Source organism: Lytechinus pictus, chromosome 19 (assembly GCF_037042905.1).
Source record: "Lytechinus pictus isolate F3 Inbred chromosome 19, Lp3.0, whole genome shotgun sequence".
In the NCBI taxonomy this organism is placed as follows: domain Eukaryota; kingdom Metazoa; phylum Echinodermata; class Echinoidea; order Temnopleuroida; family Toxopneustidae; genus Lytechinus; species Lytechinus pictus.
In genome coordinates this window covers 10,591,172-10,603,381 of record NC_087263.1, presented here as the reverse complement: position 1 = coordinate 10,603,381, position 12,210 = coordinate 10,591,172, and the positions used below count along the sequence as shown (strand labels likewise).

The window sequence follows — 12,210 nt, the reverse complement described above, 5'->3', positions numbered from 1 at the left end:
TAGCGTGGATGTGCGCGTATGTTTGTTGAAAACCTATGGCCCGTAACACAAAACTTAGCAATGATCGTAGAACATTTTTCTACGATTGATTCCATTGACTACAATACACAATCAATCGTGAAAATCAAGCGTACGATCAATCGCTAACCTTTGTGTTACGGGAACCTGGACTCTCACATTAGCTTCTCTTTTGGACCGTGTACATGTACATACAGCACACCGATTACTTCCTCGCGGACCGTTACAAATAGTTTGAATGTCGACCCCTTGCATAAATCATTTTAGGGAAACAGATAAAATGTCCTCGATTAGCAACGATATCAGATGTCCTCGGTTGAATATTAAAATGACATAATGATCTCTGGTGTACAAGATTAAGCATTTGTCTTTGCCGGCTCTTGGACTTGGGTCCAAAGTCATTGGCGTTCTCCTCGGGGAAGAATCTCGGACGAAGTCGGGACGAGGCTAATAATAATAATTATTATTATTATTAATATACTTGCTTATAGCGCTTAACTCTTACTTTATCAGAAGTCTGTAAGCGCTCTACAGTAATAGTAATGCAGCATAATTACCCTGGCTTTAGCAGAACACGGGCTGCGTCCACATTAACCTCAGCTGGGTTGAGTGCAGCGCAATGCAGGTGAATCTCTTGCTGAAGGAAAACACACCATGGCTGGGATTCGAACCCACGCCCATAACCACTAAACCACGACGCCCCAAATAGGAAATATTTCAGAAATAAGAAAAACAACCATATGTCAATAACTTACACACTGCAAAAACCCTGGTGTTGATTTAACACCAGCCCGGAATCTACATTTATGTCCACACCAGAGAAGTGTTAAACAACACCAGTTTCGTTTTGGTTAAACACCAGATAAGTGTTTATACAACACCAATTAGTATCAATACAGCATCGGTTTGATTCCAAACTGGTGTTGTTGGAGAAGTATTGAAACAACACCAGTTTGGAATCAAACCGATGCTGTTTTGATACTAATTAGTGTTGTATACTGGTGTAAGACCAAAACGAAACTGGTGTTCTTAAACACTTCTCTGATGTGGACATATGTAGATTCCGGGCTGGTGTTAAATCAACACCGGGGTTTTTGCAGTGCATGAATGGAAAAACTTGCGTGGTGTTTTGTTCCTCGAGTATACCGGACCCTGTAGCCTTGCTTCCTCTCCAGCCCTGCGCAAAACATCATTTGCAAGTTATTATCAATTTATTCTGCATTTCAAACAAAATTACAAAGCAGTTTGCATGAGAACATACGGAGATAAAAAAGAACAAGAATGTTTAAGGGTTGCCTGGGAAAGGAAAAAGTAAAATGAATTATTACAACCAGCAGGATCTCCTATACCCGTACCGGGATAGTCAGGTAACATCCACGAGAAAAGAAACATATACATGAACTTTATATCAAACAATAACAAATTCAGATAGAAATAGCATTTGAAAATAAATGATATGTGTGAAAACGAGAACATATAGTAGGATGGGGAACATGGGTCAATTTGAAGGAAATGGTGTCAGATATGATATTTTAGGGTCAACATTTATTTTAACCAGGTAAATTAATGATTTCCAGTGAAATACAAATATTTGGGGATGATGTCAAAAGGAGTGAAAAAAGAATGGAACTTACCATTGAAATAATTTGGAATGAACAACCAAAGAGAATATGAACGTCAGTATAATGTGTATATTACAGGTTCATACATTATAAGTGCACAACTAAGAGGTATTATTCGTAATTTTATTACTATTACGAGCAGCTTTGCGGCTCAAGGTGTCTCATAGTGCGATTTCTTTTAAAATTTTTATTTATTTTCAAGTCTTTGAATTTCCTCACTTAAGATATCATGGGAGAAATTCATGATGCTAACAGAATTAGTGCAAGGCCTTGTGTTTTATAGTGCCAAAAATCTGTACAGAAAAAAGGGTTAGTCCCTGTCATTTCTTGCGCGAGTTGATACAATTTCTTTTAAAGAGAATGTTACTTACCGTCGAAAGATCATGTCTATAAATAGTTCCAACAGATCAGTATCTGCTATCCTGATAAAAAGGAACAGCGGTTGAGGAAACGTGTAGGATACATGACCATACTCAGTGGGGGAGGGGGGCGACTAAATTTTCTCTGGAAATCTCCACAAAATTATCTTAAGATGTACACGGAATCCTTCAATTTCACTTTGGAAAATACAAGAGCGTCCAAATTACAAGCTCGATCGCTTCAGCCCTTGCTTTCGAGTTTTTGCGTACTGCCGCGCTGGTGGGGTGGTAATTAATTCTAGGGAAGGGGAGTTGAATACACCTCTAAATTTATTTGAAAGAATTTTTAAAAACTTGATACTTCTAGAAGCAGGGGCGGGGCATCTTTGTAGGCATATGAAGTCACATATTGTTGCATATTGTTTATATACATGTAGAAGGAGTAACCATTTACCACTTTAAAATAAAAACACTAAAGAAGATTAAAGATTGTTGGAACCGTCGTTTTGTGGAGGTTTTTGTTGTTGTTGTTTGTATGTTTATTTATTTTATTATTCATTTTGCATTGTTTTATTCAATAAGCTTTATTTGCAATGTATGGACAAGCGATTTTATTGTTCTTTGATAGCCCAACGAAGCCGCTAAGCCCACTTTCACTAAGGTCTATTGAAGAATATGTAAAACTTATATTTCCCATCAATTTGCTTTTTTTACCAATAAATGCTGCCTGGATATAAAAAAATTGTAACAATAAAAAAATTGGGGAGGAAAAGATGAGGAAGATGAGGAGGGTGAAAGTAGTATAATTAGAAAAATTCAGTGGGCACAACATGACGTGTGTGACAAATTACTTAAAAGTCCCGAGGGAGTAAAGTGAGCGAGCAAAAATTGTGCTGGTCGTGTGAAGAGGAGGAAGCTACAAAACCCTTGTGTAAATTCGGAGCGGGGAAAAGTTCTTAAAGATCTAAGGCGACAGAAAAAGGAGATCAAAAAAAGATAGAAAGAGAGTTACAGAGAAAAACTAAGAAAGAGAAGAGAAAATAGAGAGAAGGGAGGAGATGAAAATGTAAGATGGGCCAAAGTTAATCACCACGCATTATAATGAAATATCAACGAAATCCAGTGCTAGGTTCATGGTGAAAATCGACATATCACGTATCTGTGACGCATACGAATGTGGGTGGGTAAATGAAGGGGAGGGATGGGTGCTATCCTATTTTTTCTGAGATACATGTATTAAATGTGTCTCCACATTTATTTTTTTTTTCTGAGGTACATGTATTAAATGTGTCTCCACATTTAAATCACTGTCGGACGTCATATTCCCAGAAATGACTAATCAATTGGTTATTAAAGACTTTTTCAGGGACAATTTGTCAGCAGTATACCTTAAGACTCGTAATTGGCATCAAGCGCTTACGTGGGATTTGCGAAATCACAAAGGAAACCGTGTAACTATTTTGTTTTCAAACTATACTCATACTTTCAGTCACGGAATTTATTTAGGATTGCCACAGGTGTATGGATTACGAAAAAGAGGGATGAAAGAAGACGGTACCCGATCTTACATGAATTTATCTTTAATGTGATTGTGATACCTTGTTTTGTTAATAAGTTAATATATTAAATAATGAAATCACAAATGAAAAAAAATAGTAGAATAGTAGTTGCAGAAGTCGGGGAGAGGAGCAGCAGCAGTAGTAGAGGTAGTAGAAGTGGTAATAATAGCAACAGAAGCATCAGCAGCAGCGGCAGCAGCAGCAGTAGTAGTAGTTGTAGTAGTAGTAGTAGTAATAGTAGTAGTAGTAGTAGTAGTAGTAGTAGTAGTAGTAGTAGTAGTAGTAGTAGTAGTAGTAGTAATAGTAGTAGTAGTAGTAGTAGTAGTAGTAGTAGTAGTAGTAGTAGTAGTAGTAGTAGTATTAGTAGTAGTAGTAGTAGTAGTAGTAGTAGTAAACAACTTTATCTCTTCCAAAGACATATTAACATGAAAAAGAAATTGAATGTGAAATGATATTGAGAGAACGTTTATTGTGTTAATCGTTTCTTTTGAGGTAATGTTTACAGGGTCATTTACACCAAAGAAACAATACCTGAGATATATAGAAAAGGGTTTATTATAATCGTTTCGATTTTCTTGGGCATTACTCACAGTGGCGCGAGAGATGTCAAGGCTTATTAGAGTTCGAAATAGCCCCATCCTCGTTCAGTAATTTCCCTCCACATGACATCTCGATGAAGCCCCGCCCCTTTCCTCAGGGGTATCCCTAACTGGATTTGGCAATGGATGATGACGGATGCTGTTTAACAGATGAGCCTGCGCTGTATCCAACCAGAAGTACGTAGAAGGAAGAGTGCTACTTTTTTTATCAAGAGGACCTAGTATAAATAGGATCGTTCCTTCATGACGGGGAACAGATAGTGCCAACATCGCAGGTTCGAGTTGGTCATCCAGCACCCGTTTTTTTTTTCAATTTAGACTTTAGTTGAGTCACTGTGATATAATTTCCATAATCAGGCCGGTAGCTGCTGTAAAGATGAGGGGTTATATTTGTGTGTTGGTGTGTGTTGCAGCGTTGTCTGTGCAAGCTCAGAATCCCCAGATCCCGGGAAGGCAACAACCGCCATTCGGAAGACCCGGTCAACCTGGAAATCAGCAACCTGGTCAACAACCAGGACAACAGCCTGGAGTTGGTGGGAGGCCTGGACAGCCGGGTGGACAACAACCAGGCTTCCCCAGGCCTGGAACCCCTGGTGCACAACAGCCAGGAGTTGGCGGTAGGCCTGGACAGCCGGGTGGACAACAGCCGGGCTTCCCTAGGCCTGGAACCCCTGGTGGTCAACAACCTGGTGCACGACCAGGCTTCCCTGGAACTGGAACTCCTGGAGGACAACAACCAGGTGGACAGCCAGGATTCCCTGGAACTCCTGGGGGACGTCAGCCAGGATGGGGACAACCAGGAACTGGTCAACCTGGTTGGGGACAACCCGGAACTGGTCAACCTGGTTGGGGACAACCTGGAGCCGGACAACCTGGAACTGGTCAACCTGGATGGGGACAACCCGGAGCTGGTCAACCTGGTTTTGGTCAACCTGGTTTCGGTCAGCCTGGTGGTCAACCTGGTTTCGGTCAGCCTGGCTTTGGCCAACCTGGTTTCGGTCAGCCTGGTGGTCAACCTGGTTTCGGTCAGCCTGGTGGTCAGCCTGGCTTCGGTCAGCCTGGCTTTGGTCAACCTGGCTTTGGTCAACCTGGTGGACAGCCTGGATGGGGAGCTGGCGGTCAACCTGGAGGAGGATGGCCTGGCCAAGGTGCAGGAGGTTCCGGTGGTCAATGGCCTGGCGCTGGCAGACCTAATATTGAACCAGTTATTCCCGATCCCAGCAGGAGGGAGAGATGCGCTAAATATTGGATTGAGGAAGGAAACAGCTGTTATCTGTAAGTTCCAAAGCATTTTCTAATTTCATAATGCCGGATGTATAGTCCAAACCCTGCGATGTCTGTCTTGTCCGTATTCTATATCTAAAAAAAATAACCTAAGGTGACTGATTTTGACATCCCAACATTGAAAAACTTTCCCTGTTTGAAAGGTCGTGTGAACATGAACGATGGCACAGTTTATGTTTTGGGCTCTTTATAGTTAATCAACCTTCACTCTATGCTTTTTAGAAATATATAGATTAATCAATAACTTAAGACGTCAACACGTGATCATGGTGATGATCAATCCAAATCAACATTGCGATTGTCTATAAATGATTTCGAACCTTCAAAGATCCTTTTGTACAAAAAAAGGAGGGAGCATTGATTTAAAACAAAATGTCGATTTCTGTCTCGAATGAGGTGACTGTATCCGCGTACAGGCTGATTTTTAGTTCAAAATTATCATCGGTCTAAACTCTAGTCACGGTTCAATTATATAGACGAACTGTACATCTTGTTAAAGAAAGTTAAAGTTCTGAATGTAATGTAAGGACTGAAAACTAAAGTTAGCCGTTGTTATAGAGAAACGATACTATTCTTAATAATTTTCGTTTTTTATACAGTGCCTTTTAAATTTACGTTAATTACCTATGAAAACAAAACATGCCGCAAAATTGCAATATTAAAGCCTTCACAGGCAGCTGCTAAGAGCATTCCTTAACAGACAAAATTTATTATCTTATCTATCAGTTTAAAAAAATATAATTTTTTGAAAGATAGTTTTAGCGCATCGTAGTGTTCAGCTTTGGCTCTGATGTACTTTCATTGAGCTACCTGAGTTGCTTCGATCTCAAAAATTTTCCTTTTCTTTTGGAGGGCACGATCAACGATCTCGAGTATTTAAGACGGCCTCGTATTTCCGAGAAAAAAAAAGAACACTATCTCTCTACAGTGTGATATTTATTCACCTTTTTCTTTTTTTATTACTGCTTGGAGGGTTAAATATAATGCTGATGATATCTTAATTATTTGTAAGGCTGCACAAATAAAAACAAATTATGTCAAACCTAACTAAGAACAGCATTTTATATAAGATATATACAGAAAGTATGTAATGAAATTTTATTCAGCTTCAAGAAGCAGAAATCGTTAGGAAATAAATGATTCAAAATGATAGATAGATGGATGAATGGATGGATAGATAGATAAGTAGTTAAAGGAATTAATGAATCGATTGATGAATAAGTAAATAAATAAATAAATACATGAATTTATAAATAAATTTATGAATACATATGGAAATAAATAGATTATTTCAAGACATTCTAAAACCCCCTGCTATCCATGCATGAAGAATGAGCTTTAATGGCGAACACTGATGTCACAGTCACAAACCGATTGCGATCCTACCCTTGGTCTGTCATTGGAAATAACGGAATATCTTTGAACGGTCTTGAATGGATAACTCTGGTGTGAATGGTCCGTAGTATTGTGTGATGCCTTGGTCGAGTGGCCAAAGGCGCACGACTACACAAAGTCCGGAGTTCGATTCCCGGCACGGCCCTTGACCGAGGCGTATTTCCATACATTGCTCTTTTAACTTGCATCAAGTGAATGAAAATGCTTTGTGCATTCATTATTGATACCACCGTGTACACGTGTTTAAACATGGACCTACTAGCAAGTAGGTCCATGGTTTAAATAACCCGACTCCAAACCGACCGACGGTATGTCATTGAAAATTGCGTTATAGCGTTCGTCGATCTGGGCCTTATCTTACAAAGAATTACGATTGATTCGATCAACCTCAAGTATATGGAAATCCATGAACGTAAAAATTCATTTGTACAGGAAATTTGCACAATGTCCTTTATAAGCACAAAGAAGTCCACTTAATTTTTTAAGAAAACGATGAATGTATGAATATACATGTACATTGTATTTAGATTTTTTTTTGAACAAATATGCATTTTAGAAGCTGCTTTCTTGGCTTTCCATAGTTTTGGTTGATCGGATCAATCGCAATTCTTTGTAAGACGGGGCCCTGGCGTATCTAACACGTACTATCGTTGTTAAAACCATAAAACACACTCCAAAGCGATTGAATAGAGGACACTGAAAATGACATACCAACAGGACATAAATAATAACTTAAAGACGAAAATAAGGAAAGGAACGTAACATTGTTTTAAACGGAACATGTTTCGAGGTTCACATCTCATCATCAGCCTAAAATCATAGTACAGTCACATGTTCCTTTTATAAAGAAATTTATGTTATTTTCTTTATTTTCGTCTTAAGTTGATACCGTATCGTTCGTTTGAAAAAATGATCAATTTTTAACCAACTTGGTTTAAATTTATTCGAAATTATATTACTTTGCAAATCTCAAGAAAAAATATCAATTAAAAATATTGGTATAAAAAAGGAAACAATCCGAAAGCAAAACCTTATAAATAATGTTGCCTTTATAATAAAGATGTATATATTATATGTATATATATATATATATATATAATTATATAATATCCTACATTTTTTGTAAAATGATAGTGGACCGCTCATACAGTCTACCAAATTACAAAGGGAAATACTGCCTTCACGTAGTCTTGCAATTCGACGCTTGGCAATATGTTACTTGGATGTTACCCCAAAATATGAATATTTTTAATGGAAAGTGATAAAAATAGTTATTCCGTCACCATGAAGCTGGTATGGTTAACATTATCCAATAAAGTCAAAGTTGCGATGCTGAAGGAGCGTGGGGGTGTGACCTCCTTTCTGGGGAGCGGTAAACCTCACCTTCTTAACTATTCCTTGAGGAGCAGGAGGGTCATGTAGGGTAGCAGGGGGTCGCACTTGAGGTACAGATAAAGAAAACTCACCTTCCGTTGGGAGAGACAGGGGTAATGAGTCAGTCCCCACTTTTTACCCGATCCCATAATGGACTGTCAGGGACGGGAAGCCGCAAGTATGCACGCCGACGTTCCAATTACCGGGTTAACCCCATGATGAAAAAGACCCATTTTTCTGTTTTAAAATTTTCTTTAAAAAGATCATAGTAGATTGCTAATGATTAAGGAGTTCTCGCTCCACGGCGTGCGCCGAATTGAAGAACATATAGAAAACGCATTGTCAAATGTCCTTCTGCCAATGAACAACTGTTTCACGAATGGCGCTTTACAGTTATCGATATCTTGATAATAATATCTCATATTTGGCAATGCGACAAAGTTGTGTGATGTCACATGTGAACAACTTTCCCATTATTTTTGTATGTAGTTCACTTAACATGCTTAAACTGACATTTTTATCACTTCTATCAGTAGATCATGTATTCTTTCTATAGGGGCATGTAATACGAATTTTCCAAGAATATGTAATGGATAAAGAGTTTGTATCATCATAAGAAAGAGCAAAAAGAGACATTTGGGGGGTATTTTATAGTCCAACACAAGGGAAGTTATTCACATGTGACATCGCACAACTTTGTCTCATTGTCAATGGGAGGATCTCTATAGCATTAGTGATCGCAATATTCAAATGCTCATAATTTTCTCATTATTTGTCTGCTTTTTCACAAACTTTCTTTGATCTCATCCTTTGATTTCTCTCTTTCCTCACAAGCCCACATGTTCCAAAGGTTACATTCCCCTTTAAACCCTGTTCACAAACACATGTATCATCTGTTTTGGCTTTTCTTGCAGATTTGACAGTGGTGCCTTCCTAAGAAGAGTATCAGCCAACAACCCAATGGTTGTAAACAGTCCGGACGGTCTATTCCAAGACACCGCCAACTTTTATTGCTCGCAGATGCACCCGAACGCCTCACTTGTGACAGTCAACACCAGAGAGGAGAATAACTTCCTTTACGAGTGGGCGGTCCGCATGATGGTCGAGCCTGTTCCTGTCTGGATTGGTCTCCACGTCGGCCCAAGCGGACAGTGGGAATGGTATAGCAAGGAACCAGTGGGTAACTACCTACCCTGGGTCGAGCTACCAGGACCCCGTCCCCCTCCAAATCACGGAGCCGTTATCTTCGACGCTGACCTGCAGAATCAGATTTTCAACAACCAGCTTGAGATCACCCCTCAGTGGAGAATGGAGGAGGCCCGAGCGGAGCAGCACGCGTTGATCTGCGAGTACCATCCCATGGATCTATATCCGGTTAACCCTACGCCAACCAACACAGTACCTGGCACCGGAATGCCGAATCCCCGTCAACCAGGGCAGGGGCCGCGTCAACCCTGGCAGAGGCCTGGTCAACCCAGACCCGGTCAACCCGGATTCGGTCAACCCAGACCCGGTCAACCCGGATTTGGTCAACCCAGACCCGGTCAACCCGGATTCGGTCAACCCGGTCAACCTGGCTCCCGTGTACCTGGCAGGCGACCAGTGATGATGAACCACCCGGCTAACCTCATGAACCTATTGAGTGGTGGTGGTTTCGGAGGTTCCCTTCTACGTGAGGTTCCACGGGACAGGCCAGCAAACTACAAGAACAGTCCCGTCTATGCCGTCCAACCATGAACACTGTGACGGACAAGTCACTGCATCTATACTTCTCAATATAACTTACTTTATGCAACGCACAGTGGATGTTGCGAGGTCGTCAAGCAAATAACAAATAAATCGAAAGTGGTCAGATCTGCCACAGATCTGACTGAGGGCGCCTTGTAAGAATAAGTACATCTCTACTAATATTTCCTACAAGATTGTCTTCACAATGAAACTTGGAAACATTTTGCCTTCAGCAAACTATGAACATGATGAGAAGACACTGTGGAAAAAATCAGTATAAAATATCCTGTTTTGACTAGTACCAATAGGTCCATATCCCTGACTGTACAAGGCATATTACGCCAAAAACTGACTTATATGATCCGCACTTATCAATTTCGATTTCAATTGTCGTTTGGTTGTTAGACCTTTGAACCAAATGGGTGTTCGTCAACAATGAAATGTTTTGAATTATAACTTTATGCAGGAGTCAAAATGATGCTTCTCTACGTGTTCAATTCGAAAAATACGAACACTGCCGTCCTCACAGCCTATTGACGGCATTACTTCAATCATGTGTGTGCCTCGAAAAAAAATGAATATCACCTTTCAAAATATTATTCACACCACCGGGCAGTTGCTTGAAACTTACGCCCAATCCAAAATCAAGCGTTTGTACATAAGTCATTCCTAAACTCCTGGACTAAATGTGCATTTGTCTTTGATTTGCCTACGTTTAAATGCAACTCAACTTTCTTTTAACGTCCCTTGTTTGATTTTGTAACATGCGCTTGATTTTCAATTGGGCGTACGTTTACTGCAACACCCCGTAGGTCTATGTAACGATAAATAACGCATTCATGTTTTTTTCTTTAAAGAATATTTTTCATGAAATGAGTGAGGAATATGCGGGCTAAGACTAGATGCTTGTGGAAAGAGAATACCGTTTCCATTTCCAAATGTGATGACTAATATTGACGGTTAGCCTTTTTGCTTCAAGTTTGTTTTGTACATTTTGTTCAGTAATAAAATTAAGTTTTCTTATTTTACTCATGACTTGTCTCGACTTTCTTTTTGTGATTGAATTTTTATCATGTCCAAACTCATCATCCATTTCATTTCGGGTAGTAAAGTCGATTCAATGCAATTGAACATTTATTTTCTCCGATTGACATTTCATCCATTTACATAATAAAAATACAAATCAATGATATCATGAATCACTGGCGGATCCAGGGGGGCGGGGCAAAGCCGGCCCGTTGAGAAGGCACAATTAAAAGTTTTAATGTAAAAATGCCGCTAAAATAGAAGTGTGCCCCCCCCCCTTTGAAAGTGAAGACCTTTTTTTTTGCTTGTCAAATTTTTCCTCGGAAAATGTGCCCCCCCCCCCCTTGGAAAATTGTGGATCCGCCCTTGTCATGAATATATCACAAAAACAAGGAATGTAAAATTATGTACATTACGTACATGGAAGAAGGCATAAAAAAAAGGTAACGCTCCAGAATGCATTTTCGTACCAACGGTACCGTGCATGCGAAGCGGAGAAAGTTTTACTGGATTTTGGAATTTGAAATAAAATATTAAACACATAACTTTACCCATTGGGAGCAGGAATTTAGATATCAAGACTATCCGTATGAAAAGTTAATTTGAAATCTCATTAAAGTTAGAAATTTAACAAGCATATCACTTAGTATTTCATCAAATTTCATCAAAAATCACATGACGGTAACTTTATAGCTTATACTTACTGTAATCGTGGTGATGGCATAGTCGATAATATCATACCTTTTGTAATCAATAGATGAAATCCAACCACACGTTATTATAGAAATAATTCATATTGTATTAGATAGAGCTAAACATAATTACTATGTGCAAAAAGTCTTCAGTTCCCTCATTTGCACATCACCATCTACCTGCGTACATGTACAACTATATTGTGGAATGTAAAGCAGAAGATTCTTACTTAAAACCGATTTCGATGGGATTTTCATTGTTATAAGCAGTGGTGGTGGATCCGACACGTGCCCCCCCCCCCCTTAAAAAAAAAACTCCTTTGGAAAATCTGTCTCAGCCCCCAATTATAAATGATTGGTGGATTTCTCTGAAACTATCCAAAACAAATTCTGGACAGCTAAGAAAAAATAGCCACTTCGGCTGGAGAGGGGTATTTGGACAATCAATGTGTGGAGGTTTTCTTGCTTGTTTTAAAAGCGAGGATTGGGGCCAACTGAAGAATACTCTGTGTGGTTTCTCCTTGACTGTGTGTAATGCAATATAGCTAACTAGT

At 39.4% G+C, this 12,210-nt stretch overlaps 1 protein-coding gene across 1 annotated transcript; it reads left to right on the top strand.

Moving 5' to 3' along the window:
* Nucleotides 1-4,149: 4,149 nt before the first annotated feature.
* On the top strand, nucleotides 4,150-10,966 carry LOC129283389 (uncharacterized). Its single transcript, XM_054919222.2, has 2 exons — nucleotides 4,150-5,432; nucleotides 9,125-10,966. The coding sequence occupies exons 1-2, from the start codon at nucleotides 4,534-4,536 to the stop codon at nucleotides 9,945-9,947; spliced, it is 1,722 nt and encodes a 573-aa protein (XP_054775197.2). The 5' UTR covers nucleotides 4,150-4,533; the 3' UTR covers nucleotides 9,948-10,966.
* Nucleotides 10,967-12,210: the final 1,244 nt, after the last annotated feature.

Coding starts and splice junctions, on each gene's coding strand:
- LOC129283389 (XM_054919222.2), top strand. CDS start 4,534: ATGAGGGGTTATATTTGTGTGTTGGTGTGTGTTGCAGCGTTGTCTGTG. Junction 5,433..9,124: donor GAAGGAAACAGCTGTTATCT/GTAAGTTCCAAA, acceptor CTTTTCTTGCAG/ATTTGACAGTGGTGCCTTCC.